This window comes from Mustela putorius, unplaced genomic scaffold (assembly GCF_011764305.1).
Source record: "Mustela putorius furo isolate JIRA1106 unplaced genomic scaffold, ASM1176430v1.1 tig00537303_pilon_pilon_pilon, whole genome shotgun sequence".
Lineage (NCBI taxonomy): Eukaryota > Metazoa > Chordata > Mammalia > Carnivora > Mustelidae > Mustela > Mustela putorius.
Window position 1 is genome coordinate 1390259 of NW_025422441.1, and position 17221 is coordinate 1407479.

Below are 17221 nucleotides of genomic sequence, written 5' to 3' on the forward strand. Positions count from 1 at the left end.
GCAGGGGCAGCCCCGGTCTGGGCGTCCAGACAGACAGCTGGGCCCAGGGAGAGCCGCTGGCAGCCGGGTCACCTGTTCAAGAGACAGAAACGCTTCTCCACGGGGCAGCGGGGAACTTGCCAGGACCAGATCTCTCCAGCGCATGCTCAGAGAGGGGAGGCAGAGACTGGTGCTTTGCAGCGCCAAGGTGGGTGGGGGAGGCGTGCCCCTCCCTGCAGGGACCACGGGGGATCCGCAGATGGCCTGTGTCCTCTGGTCTGAGTCTACCGGCGTCCCCTGGTGCCTGCTGTTCACCCACTCCCCACGCATGCAGTCTGTGGGGCTTTGCTGCCTGTCCTCCGAGCCCCAGCCCCAGCCTGGTGTCCCCTTCCTCCCAGGGGTCCTCTGCCTTTGTCTTCCCCGCTCCACCCCTCCAGAGACACCCCCCCCACTCCCACCTGCCCCAGACCAGGACAGCTTTTGGCCCGAGCTGACCCTGCATCTGTCCGTGCGTCTCTGGGTGGACACTGGTCAGTGCTCCCGCAGCGCTCTGGACACCCGTAGGTGGGGAGGCGTATTGATGTAGTTTGGGAAGGTAGGGGAGCTTCGGTGGGGTGGGTCTGGAGCCCAGGACCAAGGAAGAATTCTTGGGAGGTCTTTGATGCAAAATGCTGGTCTATTAAAGCCCAGGGGCAGGACCGCGGGCAGAAGGAGCAGCTGTCCCCGGGCTGGGGGAGCGGGATCTGATTCTGTACGTGGGGCTTGTGGGTACGGTGCAAAAGGGCGGTTTTATTAAAGCCCAGGGATGGGACCCGTGGGCAGGAGCTGCTGCCCCTGGGCTGTGGGGGGTGGGAGTGGAGAGGGTAAGGACAGGAGAGGTTTCATGTGTAGAAGAGCACTCCGACCAGGGAGGGCCCTTGCCATTGTCAAGTTCAAGTTGTTTTTCCCCCTAGCGAGGCATGAACAGTAAGACACAGTAAGACAGCCGGGAGCTTCAGGAGGAAGGTCACAGGGTTTGGGGTGGGGGCTGCGGTCTGTCAGCTTCTGCTTTATCTTCAGCTTGGCTTCTGCTCGGTCGTCGGTGTGTATTGGGGGGAGCTGCACAGATCTGCTCCCCACACCCTCTCCTGGCCCCACCTCCAGCTTTGGAAATGCCAGGCAGCTCATTTAGGAAGGGTAGGCTCTGGCCAGGCCCCCAAGACCTTGAGCACCTTTGAGTGCACCTTGAGCACCATGTTCAGACAGAGATTTTTTTTTTTTAAATATATATATATTTTATTTATTTGACAGAGATCACAAGTAGGCAGAGAGGCAGGCAGAGAGAGGGAGAAGCAGACTCCCTGCTGAGCAGAGAGCCCGATGCGGGGCTCGATCCCAGGACTCTGGGATCATGACCTGAGCCGAAGGCAGAGGCTTTAACCCACTGAGCCATCCAGGCGCCCCATTCAGACAGAGATTTTATCTCCTCACTAGGAAGCCTCTCCTGTCCACGGCAGGGGAGTGGCCGAGGAGGCTGGGGAGGTCTTAAGTCTCCTGTTCTGGGTGCGCTGGGGCCGACCCCTCCCCACGCGGGGCACCCAGGGCCTTGACCTGCCGCATTCCAGGCCAAAGGAGCCGACTGTCTCGGTGCCCCTCACCTTCTCCGCTGCGCAGGCTGGGCCGGGCCCTATGGGAACAGGACAGCGGAGGGTCACCAGGACCTCGTCTCCCCCGAAGCCCAGCCTGCGGCCCTGCCCGCATTGTGTCCCTTCCCTGAACACAAGTGACACACACAACCCTACTCACATGCACATACCACATAGACACACACGTGCACCCTGCTCCCTGGACACCTTGCACGCCGGGGGCGGGGGGGCATCTCGCCAAGTAGGACCAGAAGCTGGGCCAGGGGGCAGGTGAGGCCGCTCACCCATTGCACAGAAAGGGGCATGTCCAAGGGGCACGTATCCCTAACTGCACAGTAGGACTGGGCAAGACGGATGCTGAAGCCACACAGACAGAAAGACCCACTTTGATTCAAGTCCACCAGCTTTTGGAGGCTACTGTTCTCCGAGCCCGTGCCCACGGGCCTCCCTCAGATAGGAGCTGCCCAGGGTCGGGTGGGGACAATGGGGTCGGATCTGGGACCCCACTTCCAGTGGCCTCTGGAGGCCCCCCCGGGCATTTCCAGTCCACAAACAGGAAGGCGAACCTTGGGAAGCGTGGACTGTCCAGAGCAGGAATAGTCAGGATTAACTAAGATCTTAGCACGAGGTGGAGGGAAACACCTGGAACTCTGCCACGGGCACTGGCCACGCCTGGCGGGAAAGCTGCAGGAGCCGGCCCCTGGGAGGACCGCGGGCAGGTAGACCTCTAGGACTGGGCTGTGGACCCAAGCAGAGCCCCGTGGGCGCCGTGGGGGCTCGGCCCAGGTCGGCAGTGGGGATCTGTGAGTCGGCGTCACGGCGGTTTCCTGTTTCCGACCCTGGTTATATAAGAGGTCAACATCGGATGTAGCGACTGAAGGGAATACAGGAACTCGGTGCTATTTTTGAAACTTCTTTGTGAGTGTGAACCTATTTCAGAATGAAAAGCTGGAACGTTTTTAGCTCGGTGAGAGATAAGAATGGGGGTCGCTGGCCGTCCCCCCCGCCACTCCTACCTCCTGTGGCCTCATGGGGTGTGTGTGTGGGGGTGTCCGGGCAGCAGATCAGAGAGGGGTGAGCTCTGCCCCAGACCCTGTGGGGTCAGGGCTGGCGTGCCAGGGAGAACACATTTCCGATGGCTCCAGACACAAAATGAAAATGGAGAACTTGGCAATTTTAAGAAAAAACATGAGAAAAGTTATTCATATATATATATATATTTTTAAAGATTTTATTTATTTATTTGTCAGAGAGAGAGAGAGAGCAAGAGCGAGCACAGGCAGACAGAGAGGCAGCAGAGGCAGAGGGAGAAGCAGGCTCCCCGCGGAGCAGGGAGCCCGAGGTGGGACTCGATCCCAGGACGCTGGGATCATGACCGGAGCCGAAGGCAGCTGCTTAACCCACTGAGCCACCCAGGCGTCCCAAAAGTTCTTCACATATTAACAGAAAATATTTTTAGGTAACCCACTAATACATTTAAGGATATTAACCGTGAAAACAGTTCGCCTGTTATCAGGATACAGCGATCAATAAGGAAAGACCAGTTTCCTTCAGGAATGGGCACCAGTTACCAGGATGGACGCACCAAGAAGCCCATGGAGATGGTGTCATGGTGAGTGTGCGGACCGGTGGCTCTGGCTACTGTCTACGCTGCTGCGGGGGACAGGACCCAGCTGTGTCCCCTGAGCCTGTGCCGGCGCCGGCAGAGGCTCTGCTTGGCACGGGGTGCCTTCACCGGAGCAGGCTAGAGGATGTGGGCCCTTGCCCAAGGTCACCGGGGGGTGCAGGGTGAGGTCAGGAGGTGCAGGATGGATGTGGTTCTTCAAACCCCTCTGCCCACAAAACACCCCTGTCCCCCCCACCCAACGCACCCTCACTCCGGAGCCCTCCCCCACTGCATGACATTGTTGGTTGGTCGCTCTAGGGGTGTAGAGTCAGGGTGTGTGGGTTGTGGCCAGCCCCGTGGGGGGGCGAGTTGGGAGATGCTGGGAGGAGGGGTGATGGGGAAGACGCTTCGGATTTCCAGACCTCAGAGGCCTCAGGACCTGTCCCTGTGGGGCTGGTGTCCCCTTCCCCAGCCCCTGTATTTCCTCCAGCACCCCCAGCCTGGGGGCGGGAGCACGCCCTTGCTGTCTCTTGGTCCAGTCCGTGGAGGCGCAGACGGCACATGTGGGCAGGGCAACACTTCTGGTTCCTTGTCTTTGGCCGAGACTGGCATTAACTTCCCGTGCCTCAGGTTCCCTGGTCGTGAAGCGAAGGCCCTGCAGACCTGACCCTGACAATCCCGGGAGTCCCCAGAGACACACTCAGCCTTTCTGGACCGGGCAGGCAGGAGAGGGGGCTTCTCTTCCTGGAAGAGGCAACTGGGGGGACCTAGAGGGAAGATGAGGGTCCCGGGCTCTCCACCCCGTGGGGAGGAGCAGGGTCCTGTGGGCTGGGGAGCTGGGCCAGAGCTTCAGGGTCAGCCTTGGGGGCAGGAGCTCAGAGGGAAGGAATGTGTGGAAGAGGAAAGGAACCCCCTGAGACCCCCCTCCCACCACCACCTGCCTTGGCTGAAGCCCCACTGCCCACCAGCGCATCAGCCACCAGAGAAGGCCCTGGGCAGATGCTCCCATGGAGGCCCCCAGGGGGACTGGGTGGGTCACGTGCATTGGAGGAAACGCCTCATGGGGATGAGTGGGAGCCACCCCCAGCTGTGCCTAGCACCCCTCCAGAACCACTCCCATTCCTGGGGTCATGGGCCCTAGCCCCGCTGAGGGAAAACCATGGGGCAGAGCAGTCTCCCTCCTAGGGCAGGCCATGAGACCCCCCCCCCCCCCCCCACCCCTAGGGGGGCCGAAGGACCAGCAGAGAACAGGAGGTTCTCTGCAGAAAGGTTTATTTTCTCCTGGCACGGGCTGGCACACTGGGGGCAGGACCTGGGCAGGGCTGCTGCCTTTGCTCTCCTAGAGGCCCCTCCGGTCAGGGCGCGGCCGTCTCTGCATCTTGGGCCAATAGTTGGTTGATGGTGTTTGCAAAATTGGATAAGCTTGTGAACATAGCAGGGCACTGGGGGCCTGAGCCTAGGGCTGGACAGGGGGGCTGGGTAGGGGTGGCGGAGGTTTTCAGGGTCTGTGCTCGTGGGTGCGTGTGTGTGCCTGTGCGTGCGTGTGCTGCGTCAGACTCTGTTCAGAACGAGGCCCCGCTTTCTGTGCTGGAGTCAGAGCTGGTCACAGCAGGGCCCAGAGCAGGATGGGCCCTAGGCTGAGCAGGAGCCCCCCGCCAGGGCCAAGGTGCCCTGTCCCCCCGTTACACAGGTCCTTTTCACAGCACACCAGACCCTGCGATTCAAACTTAGGTTGGCCCTGCAGGTCTGCAGGGTCCAGGACATCCATGGGGCTCATCTGGGAGAGCTGCTGCATTACCCTGGAAACTTCGTCGCAGGAGGGGGCGCACCCCTTCTGCTGGTATTTCAGCTGCTTTCCTGTGGGCAAGTAGTGGGGAGCCTGGCGTGAGAGGCTCCACGCCCCTCTCAGCCTCCTAGACTCGCCCCTGGTCACCGGCTCCCAGGGAGCACTTGGTGGTCCTCCGTCCCGCTGCTGGAGTGGCATCCCGCCCCGTCCCCACGGAGGCCTCTGGAGGCCGGCCCCTCGCCATGCAGTTGGGGATGTTGAGGCAGGCAGGAGCGGGGCCGCTGGCAAGCCCACACTCCTCCGAGGGGCTGGGGGAGCATCAGAGCAGAGCCCCCTGGCCTGCCCCCACCCGCTGGGCCCTGGGGACTCACCATCGCCCTTGGTCAAGGTCATGTTGCTGCTGTAGCAGACGCCGGGCATCGGACACGGGAGGGGCTGGCAGGGACCACCGTTCTCCATATCAATGCAGGTGTAGCACTGCAGGCTCAGGGCTGGCGCTGGGGGGCAGGGAGCACGGGGTCAGACCTCTTCAGGCCTGAACTGCGGCCCCTTCCCACCCTCTTGGGGCCTGGGGGGCAGACCCGTCCCATGTGCACACACGGGATCGCACAGGGGATGGCCAGCCATGCCCAGCAGCGCAGACCCCGGCCTGGTGCCCCGCTGCTCACCGCGCTCCCAGCACAGCAGGATGGCCAGCAGGAAGAGGTGGAGGCCTGTCATGGCTCCTGGAGGTGACAAGATGTGCCTGGGCTCCTGCTGGGGGAGGGGGGCGGGCTCAGGCTCAGGCTGCTGCCACCCCTCCCCAGACCCTGGCCCTCCAAGGCTGAGCCCTCGCCAGCCCAGTTCCCTCCTGCCTCACTCACCCGCAGGCGTCAGGTCCCCGTCTGTCGGCTGGCACTGGAGCCTCTTATCCCCCGGCCAAGAAGTCATCCCCCAGCATCCTGTGCCCCATCAGGAGGAAGCTGGGGCTGGACTCTTTTGTCTCCACCCTTTCCGGAGTAGCTATCACACCCGACCTGAGTCCCAGGCCAGGACGGGGTCTCACCTAGCCGACCAGTGGTGCCTTCAGGGAAATTCCAGGAGGAAGCTGGGCGCTCTCTGTTTCTGGCTTCACCTTCCAGGGTCTCTCGGAGGCTGTGGGGCCCTCCCCAGCTATACAGCTGAGACCTCTCTGTCTCTCTTCCACTCCTGGCCCCCAGTCCCCAGACCCATAAACCCGTCCTGTCCTCCATGTATGCTCCCCAAAAAGTGCTCCTCACAAGTCACAGAAGCAGAAACAAATTTTTTTAATGTTAAACACATCGTTGATTTTTTCTCGTTTTTCTGCTGCATTTGGTGTTCGTGTAGTAATGGGTGCCGAGCGGCTCATTGTCTCAGGATCTCTGTCCTTACACACTTATTCTTTGGTTGAGTTTATAGTTTTGATGATCTTCGACATCCCGGGGATGCAACAGTAGCTTGTCTGAGGCCCGAGCTCAAACCGAGTGAAGACGCGTGCTCGTGTGAGACTGGGGGCTGACAGCTCCGGAGACGCGGCCGTCTCGACGAGACTCACGATATCAAACTAGTCTTCATGAACTTTAAAAAAATTTTTTTTTTAATTTTTTCATTTTATTTATTTATTTGACAGACAGAGATCACAAGTAGGCAGAGAGGCAGGCAGAGAGAGAGGAGGAAGCAGGCTCCCCACAGAGCAGAGAGCCCGATGTGGGGCTCAATCCCAGGACCCTGGGATCATGACCTGAGCCGAAGGAAGAGGCTTTAACCCACTGAGCCGCCCAGGCACCCCCAAACTAGTCTTATTTACCGAAGATTTGCCCAAATCACATAAACTTGAACGGTACTTGGTTCATTTCTCTATTGACAATAGTGTTAGGGATAGTTTGTTTTGATGGAAGCAAATTAGAACAGAAGAGTTTTGTCCATGGGATTTTATAACTGAATTTGCTGATCTCACCCAGAGGCAGGAGAATGTCACAAGGTGACCGAGGTGACAAGGTGCAGACGGTCACGGTGCCGCTCTATCCGAAGTTCTAGCCACGCGTCAGGCAGAAGCCCAGTGAGACAAAATTCTCTGGTTTATATGAAAGACTTGACTTTCCTCTTCGCGCCGCTTCTGTTTTTTTTTTTTTTTTTTGACTGGGTACAGTATACTTTATTGATGTTACATGACAAGGTAGGGCTCCCCAAGCCCCTCCCCTTTTTCAGGGGGTCTGGGAAGGAAAGAGTGGAGGTTGGGGGATTCTCAGTGTTTTGGGGGATAAGTTGGGGCAGGGATCCCCCAGCAGCTGAGGGCCTCTCTCTTCCTCTTGCTCTGGCTGGGGCTGGTGGTTCAAGGGGTTCTTATTCCTTGGAGGCCATGTGGACCATAAGATCCACCACCCGGTTGCTGTAGCCAAATTCATTGTCATACCCGGAAATGAGCTTGACAAAGTGGTCATTGAGAGCAATGCCAGCCCTGGCATTGAAGGTAGAGGAGTGGGTGTCACTGTTGAAGTCGCAGGAGACAACCTGGTACTCAGTATACCCCAGGATGCCCTTAAGGGGGCCCTCTGATGCCTGCTTCACCACCTTCTTTTTTTTTTTTTTTTTAAAGATTTTATTTATTTATTTGTCAGAGACAGGAGCGAGAGTGAGCACAAGCAGACAGAGTGGTAGGCAGAGGCAGAGGGAGAAGCAGACTCCCAGCTGAGCAAGGAGCCCGATGCGGGACTCGATCCCAGGACCCTGGGATCATGACCTGAGCTGGAGGCAGCCGCTTAACCAGCTGAGCCACCCAGGCGTCCCACTTCACCACCTTCTTGATGTCATCATATTTGGCAGCTTTCTCCAGGCGGCAGGTCAGATCCACAACAGACACGTTGGGGGTGGGGACACGGAAGGCCATGCCAGTGAGCTTCCCATTCAGCTCAGGGATGACCTTGCCTACAGCCTTTAGCCGCACCAGTGGAAGCAGGGCTGAGGTTCTGGGCAGCCCCTCAGCCATCACACCACAGCTTCCCAGAGGGGCCGTCCACAGTCTTCTGGATGGCAGTGATGGCATGGACGGTGGTCACGAGTCCCTCCACAAGGCCGAAGTTGTCATGGATGACCTTGGCCAGAGGAGCCAAGCAGTTGGTGGTACAGGAGGCATTGCTGACAATCTTTTTTTAAAAGATTATTTATTTATTTATTTATTTATTTGACAGACAGAGATCACAAGCAGACAGAGAAGCAGGCAGAGAGAGAGAGGGAGAAGCAGACTCCCCACAGAGCAGAGAGCCCGACGCTGGGCTCGATCCCAGGACCCTGGGACCATGACCCGAGCCAAAGGCAGAGGCCCAACCCACTGAGCCACCCACGAGCCCCCATTGCTGACAATCTTGAGGGAGTTGTCATACTTCTCATGGTTCACACCCATCACGAACATGGGGGCATCAGCAGAAGGAGCAGAGATGATGACCCTCTTGGCCCCCCCCTTCAAGTGAGCCCCAGCCTTCTCCATGGTGGTGAAGACCCCAGTGGACTCCACAACATACTCAGCACCAGCATCGCCCCATTTGATGTTGGCGGGATCTCGCTCCTGGAAGATGGCGATGGACTTCCCATTGATGACAAGCTTCCCGTTCTCAGCCTTGACTGTGCTGTGGAATTTACCGTGGGTAGAATCATACTGGAACATGCAGACCATGTAGTTGAGATCCATGAAAGGGTCATTGATGGCGACAATATCCACTTTACCAGAGTTAAAAGCAGCCCTGGTGACCAGGCGCCCACTACGGCCAAATCCGTCCACTCCGACCTTCACCATTGTGTCTCGGGCACGGGGCTGGCACTGCACCTGGAGATGTGGCTGTCTGTCGAACGGGGAAGAGCAGAGAGCCCCCGCTTTCTGTTTTTACCTGAATTGTGTTTCTGCAGATGAGACCATTTGAGATCTCCTGCCTCACCTGAGGGAGAATGCTTCTCATCCAGGTTGATAGAACAGACCTCAAGATTTTCTCTGGCCCCATGTGCAATCTTACGGGGGCTGTGGACTACGGCTCGGTTGGGGTGCTGAGGGCCGGCCTCCTCTGAGGGGCTGAAATAGGGTTTCCAATGAGCCTCCCAGCTTGACGGGTCTGCTGGTAGGGTCCCTGTGTCCCTGAGAGCCTCCAGTGAGGGCAGGCAGCCTCGGGCTTGAGTGGCCGCAGGGGCGGAGGGTGGAGTGGAGGGGGTGGAGAGGGGTTGGGGTTTGAAGGACACCCAAGGACAGGCGGGGGCTGGTGGTGGTAGAGCTTGGGAACAGAGAGGTCCGGGAAGAACCAGTCTGGGGAGGTCTTCAGTGTCCTAAAGAGGTCTCTAGAGGTCCAAATTATCCTTAGTAAAATCTTGCCAACAGGGAGGAAGGGGACAGAGCTAGCACCATGGTGGCGGGCGGCAGGGCCCTGGCAGTCTGCAGAAGCCAGGGTCGGGGCGGGGTGGGGGGAGGTGGGGCGGGGTGGGGGGAGCCGCAGGATGGCAGCCGCCTGAACCACAAGGACCGCATTTCAACTCCGTTAGATCTGGCGCCAAGTTCCTGGGCTCTAAAGAGTCGGTCCTGGGCGCGGGCTGAATGTGTCCCTCTTGTCCTGTGGGTCGGGAGCAACTCCCCCCTGCAGCTGTCCTGGGAGGTGCTGGGTGGGCCTTGGCCGGCGCGGGAGAAGACAGCTGGGTTTGGGAGGGTGCACAGAAACGCACCAACTCTGAAATGTTCAGACGGCAACGTGTCGACGCATTCGTGGGCAGGAGGGACGGGGAATGGGGTGGGAGGTAAGCTCGGAACACCCGCCATGTGCTCCACGAACTGGAGGAAGCCCCAGGACCTTCCTGGTGGACTCTGATCTGTCCTCTCCCAGCCAAGGCCCCCGGGGGGGAGTGGTGACGTGCACACGGTGCCCGGGCGGCACTTGCACTCGGAGCTGCTCTCGGCACCAGAACTCAAGGAGCCCGAGGCAAGCTTCCTCCTCTCCGCCGGTCTTGCTTTATTCACGCTCCCCGGCCGGTGGGTGTCCACTTGGTTTGGGAGGTGGAGACCCACGTTGAGGCTCACACTATCCTAGACTTGGTACTCGGAGCCCTTAGAACTGACCTCTGTGCTCTGCTGTGTCCCCAGCGGGCGGAGGCACATCTTGGTTTTTTGGCGGAAAGAATATTCCAGGCTCCTCCTCCTCTCTCCGGGATCCAGCCCTGGAGCGGCTGTTTCTCCCCCGAGCCCCAGTTCTTCCTGGTGGAGAGCTGTTCTCGGCCGTGGACATGCTCACTGCTGCTGGGGGCCACTGTCCCCAGACTCCCTCAGTGCCCAGAGCCAGGAGACGCATGTCGATGCTGTTGCTCCTGCCTGGACACCTGTGGCACTTCTGTGCCTGTGCTCAGGGGAACCATGGCTTCACACCAGCGTCTTCATGGGATCCAACAGCCTTGCTGCCTCCCGGCTGCCCCTTTCCCACGGCTCCCCCGCCCACAGCAGCTCGGTTCCCCCGCCTGCTGCCAGTCTCCCATCTCCCCCGATCTGGGTTGAACTGTGTCGCCCAAGAGATATGTCCAGGTCCTAACCCCCGGTGAATTTGACCTTATTTGGAAGTAGGGTCATTGCAGATATAACTGGCTGAGTTGAGATGAACCCATACTGGAATAGGGAGACTCCTGTGTCAACGAGAGTCCTTCTTAGATCAGGCGTGCAAGGAGAGGACGGCCAAGTGACCACAGGACTGCAGGCCGGCACTGGGAGCAGAGAAGGTGATGCGCAAGGCTCCCCTGCAGCTTCCAGGGGAGCACGGCCCTGCCCACCTCGGCTTTGGACTTCCAGCCTCTGGAACTGCAACAGAACATGTTTCTATCGAGTGCGGCCAGTCGGCCGGTTAGGGTTGTCAGATGCCGCAGCCCCCACCCTGCCGGGCCCTGTGGGGGGATCTTCTACCCCACTGCGGTCATTTCTGCCAGTTGAGCACTACCCTCACACCACCGCCCCATCTGGGGCCCCTTAAGGCAGAGAATAGGGTCCCTGACAAGCTGGGTGTGTATGCTGATTACCCCAGGATAGAAGACAGCGGTTTCACTAACTGAGCAAGAATTATAAGGTCTGGGCTCTTGATTCACTGGGGTCCCTCCCTCTGCCTGTTCCTGAGCCTAACAGCCCAGGGCAATGGGCATTGGGAAGCCCTGTAGGGCAGGGTTAACTCGGGCTTGGAGAGTGGGAGACTGTGAGGCCCAGGTGCTGCGGACCCCGGGGACACCTGCACTGTCCACTGTGCGGCCACGAGCTCAAGGTCCCTGCAGGTGAGCGCCACGGGATGTGGCCCTATGACCCTGTCAGCGTGCACACTCACAGGAGAGCCTAGGCAAAAGCCCCAAAGGGCTGCTTGCTTTCCAATGGCTGTGGGGGGGGGGGAGTTGTCCCAAACCCAACAGGCGGCTTCTCCATCCTCAGCCCCAAACCTGGCACTAGCTTGTTGGCAGGCCTCCTGCTGTGGGCAGAGAGGAGGGGCTGCACGGCAAAAAGACACCCCAGAGATAAGGGGAGAGCTGGCAGGCCTTCCACGAGACCCCCTGTGTGCGGAGTCGAGTCAGGCTGAGGGGATGAAGCCGAGGTGGGGCTGCTCTGTCCTCCAGGGACTTCTGACTCAGTGCCCCAGGAGGAAGAGAGAGAGCGTCTCTTTCGAGCTCAGAAGGGAGAATGTAAAGGGGTTTGGCGACAAATAAAGGAAGCTAGAAAGATCTCCCTCCCCACGGCCCCAGTCACTGCAGGCCGGGCAGGCGACCGTCAGAGCCCCGTTCGTGCGGTCCTTGCTAAGTCAGTGCCATGCCTAACAGGCTGCGCCAGCTGCTTGCAGTCCGTCAGCGAAAAAGGGGATTCCTTTGCCTTAATGAAAGTCGGATTATGAAGCTCAGTAAGAAGGAACTTGCTCGATGTCAGGGGGCTGGACAGGAGGGACAGCGGGCAGCAGCGGCTCTGCAGCTGGAGTCCAGCACGTGGGAGGAGGGGGCGTGGCAATTTTAAGCTTATTTTGTAATTTCAAGCAGGAGAAAGTAATTTGAGCAAAGACAGAAAAAGGAGAGGACAGTTAGTGCGCAACGTGCCTGGAGTGTTCTAGAAACATCCGAGGGGGTGTGGTGGGGGGAAGAGGGCCGCAGCCCGGGTCTCGCTGCGGTGCCTGTGAGCGGAGCAGAGGTCGGTCCCAGGAGCTCGGGCGGCAGAACCGACCGGATTTCCCCGAGAACCGCGGAGAAACGGAGTGAAGGGGAGCACGGGCCCTCGCTGGGGAAGTGCTTCAGCTGCACAGACAATGGGCTGTTCTGTGCCTGTTAAATTGTGTGAGGCGTCGTTCCCAATGGTGGGTTGTTGTCTCTGTGCCCTACTCAGTGCAGAGTTCACACACACACACACACACACACACACACGTGTGTCTGTGCCGGTGAGGCCGTGCAGGCTTGTTTCCCTCTGGAGTTTACACTGTTTTAAGAAAGAGATTTTTATTTTTATGTAATCTCCATGCCCAGTGTGGGGCTTGAACTCACAACCCTGAGATCAGAGTCACCGGCTCCATGGACGGAGGCAGTGTGGGGGTGTGTGTGAAGGTCACCGTCCTGAGTCCTCCTGCTTTCCAGCCTGGTTTGGGGTCTTTCACCCCATCCAGGGGGACTGAGCCCCCTCCCCGGGGGATGAGCACCGGCAGGCCGGGGAGGGCCCGTCTTCTGCCCCCGAGCTGTGCACGGCCTCAGTGGGAGGTGAAAGCCTGTGCTCTGGCTGGGGTCATCTGCGGAGGGGAAGCTGTCCTGGAAGGCCGGGAGGGCTACAGGCCTCCAGGGTCAGAGTCAGGAACTCATGCTTCAGCTGCAGAACACGGGGAGCCTCGCCACACCAAATGAACAAGGCGTTAGGCATCTCTAGGAAGGCGTTGTGTCCAGTCCGAGGCAGGACAGCTGCTGGGGAATGTGCTGTACCCGGGGCAGAGAGTGTGAGGGGAAACAAGGCAATGGAACACTGTTCGCTACCCTGGATCCTGGAGCCCACTCACAAGGCCTTGAAGGAGGCAGGGGGACCTTCCTCTAGGAGCTCAGCTGCCTCGATGTTGACACTTTGCTAAGGGCAACGAGCCATTCTGGCCCAACTGCCAGGACCCTGTTAGTCTATTTTAACATATAAAAATTATTTTGGAAAACTCCTTTATCTCTGAACCCCAAGATACATGTCCCCCCAGCATATGACCCATTGATATACATCTGAAGTGTCTTGTGACGGAGTTTTTATGAAACAGTAATAAATGACCTTCTCCTAACAATAGGGGCCCCCTCAGCATCCTGGGAACCTTGTTCCAAAATACCTGGGAAGCTTTCACCGTTCCTAACCCCTTCCCAACCTGAGAGTATTTAATGGGTCACTACTCATGACCCCAGGACCGCTCCATCTGCCCCTGGGTCCTCTCCCTGTGCTTTAATAAAACCACCTTTTTGGACCAAAGAGGTCTCAAAAATTCCTCCTTGGGCCATGGGCTCCTCACAGACATTCCAAAACTACATGCTTTGGCGCTCAGTGTGGGGCTCCGGTTGTGTCTCCTGGACTCAGCCTTGGTGTGGGCCTGGCGAGTACGTTCTCTCGTCTCCGCACTCTCATTGCAGGGGCTTTTTGAGGAGTATCATCTTACTGGAACACGTTCATGTCGATCGCTAAGGTACGATTGTCCAGCCCGATGCTGCTCTACCAGGACAGACGGAGAAACCCTGCCATTTCTCTGGAAGTCAGTCCCCGAGCCTGAACGGTAATAAGACCCAGAAACTTGATGCCCTCTCTTTGTTCCTGTCCTTCGACAAAGTCATCTGTCGTGGGCACGGGACAGCCACCCCAGCGACCAGCCTGGCTGCCCATCTTAACTCTCCCATGTGAGGTTCCCTCCTCATCGGTCTAATGTGATCCTACCCACCTCCCTGGTCTGGCCCCTTCTGGCCGCGGGACCTCCACGGGGAGCCGGCGGAACCCAGCACCCGACTGAACTAAAACCCAACGGGGATGGCTTCCTGGGGACTCTGGCTGTAAAGACCACACGTGTGGGAATGTCACTCAGAACGTGACGGGTTTCTATCTTTACTGTTTTCCGTCAAGGTCCTCTAAGTACTTAAACTCCAATATTGGGACATTTCCCCTTGTAAAACTTCTCTAGTGTTTTCCATGGGCTAACAATGGTGGGTCCTTCAAGGCAAGGTGGAGTAAGAGGTGACCTTCACGGCAGGACCTCCGAGGCATGGTATTTCAGGCCCTACTAGCCTAGGACGCAGTGGGGACATGGGGGGACGCTGGCATCGCTCCTCCGGGGACTTTAAGGCAGAGCGGTGATCAGAGCGACCTCATCGGAGGGACACGTTGAGTCCCTTTGACGCCAGGAGCCTCTGACGGATCCCGTGTGGGACGCCACCTGGGAGTCGGGAATGGGATTCCCTGTGATGGACCTTCTCTCTCTCTCTCTCCCCAGTTCCCAAGGACTCTCCCTCGGGGAGCCTTCTAACCCCCCGGAAACCATGTGGATTGCGAAGTTGAGGAAAGGACTGAGCTCCTGTAGCCCCGCGTGGCCTCGGTGGGATGTGACGGTTCATCTCTTCCGCAGGAAGCGGGGCGCATGGGCGGGGATGCTCTAGGGCAGCCTGCGGGCTCCGCATCGGACCGACCTAAGGGGCCTCTTGCAGAACAGGTCGGGTCAGGAACCGGGCGGTCAATTCCCTCCCGGCGTGGAGGACGATAATGATCTAAACAGGCCTCGTCCCGACAGGATCCAGGTTGCTGGAGGAAACAGGGGCCGTGGTCCCGAGGAGGCGGACGGGGTCTCACGGTCCCTCCTCCTGACGGCTGTGGGGGCGTCTCCTGCATTTCGCGGGCTTGCTGGCTGCAGTTAGAGCCAGCTGTGGGGCTGGACCCGGGGATGGGGACTTGAAGGAGGTTTCCCAAGCAGCTGCCGAAACTCCCTCTGTGTCCGGGGAGTTTCCTGTCTTCTCCAGCCCGACCTGGACCACAGGTGTCCACGCTGGGGGACAAACAAACAGGGGTGTCTGTTCGTCTGTCTGAGCCGAGGAGCTTTAGAACCAAAGAAACCGCGTTCTCTGCCTTCTGGGGGCACGTGGCCTCCTCTCCAGGCCTCCCCCCCCCCCCCCCCCATGTCTGCACGGCCCCGGGGGCCTCCTGCTTAACTGGCTTCGGGGCCCTCCTTGCTGGTGCTCTGGGCCTCCCCCCCCCGCCCCCCCGTGTGACCCCGCGCACTCCAGATTCCCCCCAGGGTCCCAGGGAAAAACCACAGAGGGCAACAAACTGATTGGCTTTTAAAAGAGGGTCCAGGTGAAATGTAATTGGCATTGAAACTAATTTAAGTTTGTTGGATTAATTAAGATGAACATATCTTTAGAATTATCAGCATTAAAGATGAAACATTTATTCTACCAGGGTTTGCTGAAGGTCAAATAGGCTGTTGTCTCTGTTGCAATTTGTCAGCAAAAAATGACTAAAATGATGGTTCATTTTCTGTCTCAAAGCTTTCTCTGGGAAGCCCTGGGTCGGTGGAGCGTCCGCCTCTGGCTCCGTCCGGGTCCCGGGATGGAGCCTGCTTCTCCCTCCGACCCTCCCGCTGCTTGTGCTGTCGCCCGCTCTCGCTCTCTCTCAAGTAGATTAATAAAATCTTTAAAAAAAAAAAAAAAGACTCCTATTTGGGTTCTTTTTCTTTCTGTTCCTCTAACCCCGTTCGTGTCTTTCCCCACGTCTCTCCGCCCGGTGCCGAGACGCTTTCTCTGCCGCCGCGTCCCGCCGAGGGTGCTTCCCGCTCGGGGGATCCGCACGTGCGGCCTCCCCTGACTCAGCGCCTCTGCCCCTCGCTGCTGCTCTCGCTGCGAACGCCCCAGGGACAGCGTGGAGCCCAGCACGGCCGTCTCTGCGCCCCCAGTCAGCAGGGGGACCTCTCGGAAGATGAGACCTTCCATCAACAACTTACAGGCTGAAGGGTCAGAGGGTTCGGGGTGGGGGGGTGACGTGGGAACCAAAAGCAGAAGAAAAATCAAATTTCCTTTCTCCCTACAGCCCCCTGACAAGTCCTCGGAACAGGCAGAGCGACCCTCCTCTAGGGGCTCAGCGGCCTCCATGCTGACACTTCGCGAAGGGCAACAAGCCATTCTGGCCCGACCCCCAGGATCCTGTAAGTCTATTTTAACATAAACATTTCTTTGGAGACTTCCTTTACGTATCCCGAGTACACGGTGGCCATCATCGCCGCAAGCATACACGCACTGAGCTACTGTTGAGGAAAATCTGAGTTGACCGAGAAAACCCAAAGGGCCCACGGCGAGACGGGGGAGCACGGCTTTGTGAATAGCAGCGGGCTCAGTGGCATCGCTCGCAGAGACTGAGCACCGGAGCGGGTGAGGAGAGAGTTTTTATGGGAACAGGCAATGGGGGATGGTAGCAGCGGGGTGTTTTCACAGTTCCCTGGACGGTTTCCCAGTTCCCCAAGGCTGAATGGTCCTTTCCTGTGGCAGCATAATCTCTGTGGCGGTATCTCCGGAGAGTACTAAATCACCTGGGGGGGGGGCTGTTTCCCTTTCTTTTCTTATTCAAACAACACTGGGGATCTGGTCTTTTTCTTCCGGCTCAGCAGGAGCAATGACTTGTTACTGTATCTTTGTCAATGGGGACTTCGATTTGGTCTTTTCTTGGCCTTTGCAGGAGCCAAGGGGAGCCCGGGACGGAAAGGAGCTGGAGCCAGGAGGCTCTGTCCGCCTCAGTAAATCCCAAAGGTCTCAGGACTGAGTTTTCACGGAACAGTAGTGCATGACCTTCTCCTCGCTAGAGCTGCCCCCTCAGGGTCCTGGAAACCTTGTTCCCAAAATACCTGGGAGGCCCGCACTCTCCCTAACCCCTCCCGACTTGGAAGTATATAGGGGCCCCTCCCCAGGACCCAGTGCAGCTCTACCTGCCCCCGGTCCTGTCCCCGGGCATTAATAAAACCACCTTTTTTGCACCGAAGATGCCTCAAGAATTCTTTCTTGGGCTGTGGGCCCTGAACTTCACCAATATTCCAAAACTATGTCTAGTACTCCAGAGAATGAGCCATGTTACAGCGCGGTTTTAATACATTCTCACATCTTGTAAAAGCTCAAAAGATGATAGATCAGCACACAGGCAGGAATCATAAGTCTAACGGCAAGGAGTGTGGAGAGTAGAATCGGTCCATACATTGAGGATCTTCCTTTAGATGA

The 17221-nt window shown here is 58.2% G+C and overlaps 1 protein-coding gene, 1 long non-coding RNA gene and 1 pseudogene across 4 annotated transcripts; 1 reads left to right on the forward strand and 2 right to left on the reverse strand.

The window, feature by feature from the left end:
- Nucleotides 1-4465: 4465 nt before the first annotated feature.
- LOC101689807 (lymphocyte antigen 6H) lies at nt 4466-5970 on the reverse strand. Of its 3 annotated transcripts, none has more exons than XM_013049447.2 (4): nt 5860-5970; nt 5665-5749; nt 5368-5493; nt 4466-5067 (listed from the first exon to the last, which is right to left on the reverse strand). In XM_013049447.2, exons 2-4 carry the CDS (start codon nt 5714-5716, stop codon nt 4814-4816), a joined length of 432 nt encoding a protein of 143 aa, XP_012904901.1. In that variant the 5' UTR covers nt 5717-5749; nt 5860-5970; the 3' UTR covers nt 4466-4813. The 3 variants fall into 3 exon arrangements, with proteins under 3 accessions (XP_012904901.1, XP_004779553.1, XP_012904900.1); XM_004779496.3 differs by having other exon boundaries at nt 5665-5752; nt 5860-5966; XM_013049446.2 differs by lacking the exon at nt 5665-5749 and having other exon boundaries at nt 5860-5951.
- Nucleotides 5971-7339: 1369 nt separating this feature from the next.
- On the reverse strand, nt 7340-8801 carry LOC123390338 (annotated as a pseudogene).
- Nucleotides 8802-15153: 6352 nt separating this feature from the next.
- Nucleotides 15154-16988, forward strand: LOC123390324. The gene is made up of 3 exons (XR_006604929.1): nt 15154-15970; nt 16047-16384; nt 16689-16988. It is a non-coding gene; the product is annotated as an uncharacterized LOC123390324 (long non-coding RNA).
- The last annotated feature ends 233 nt before the right edge of the window (nt 16989-17221 follow it).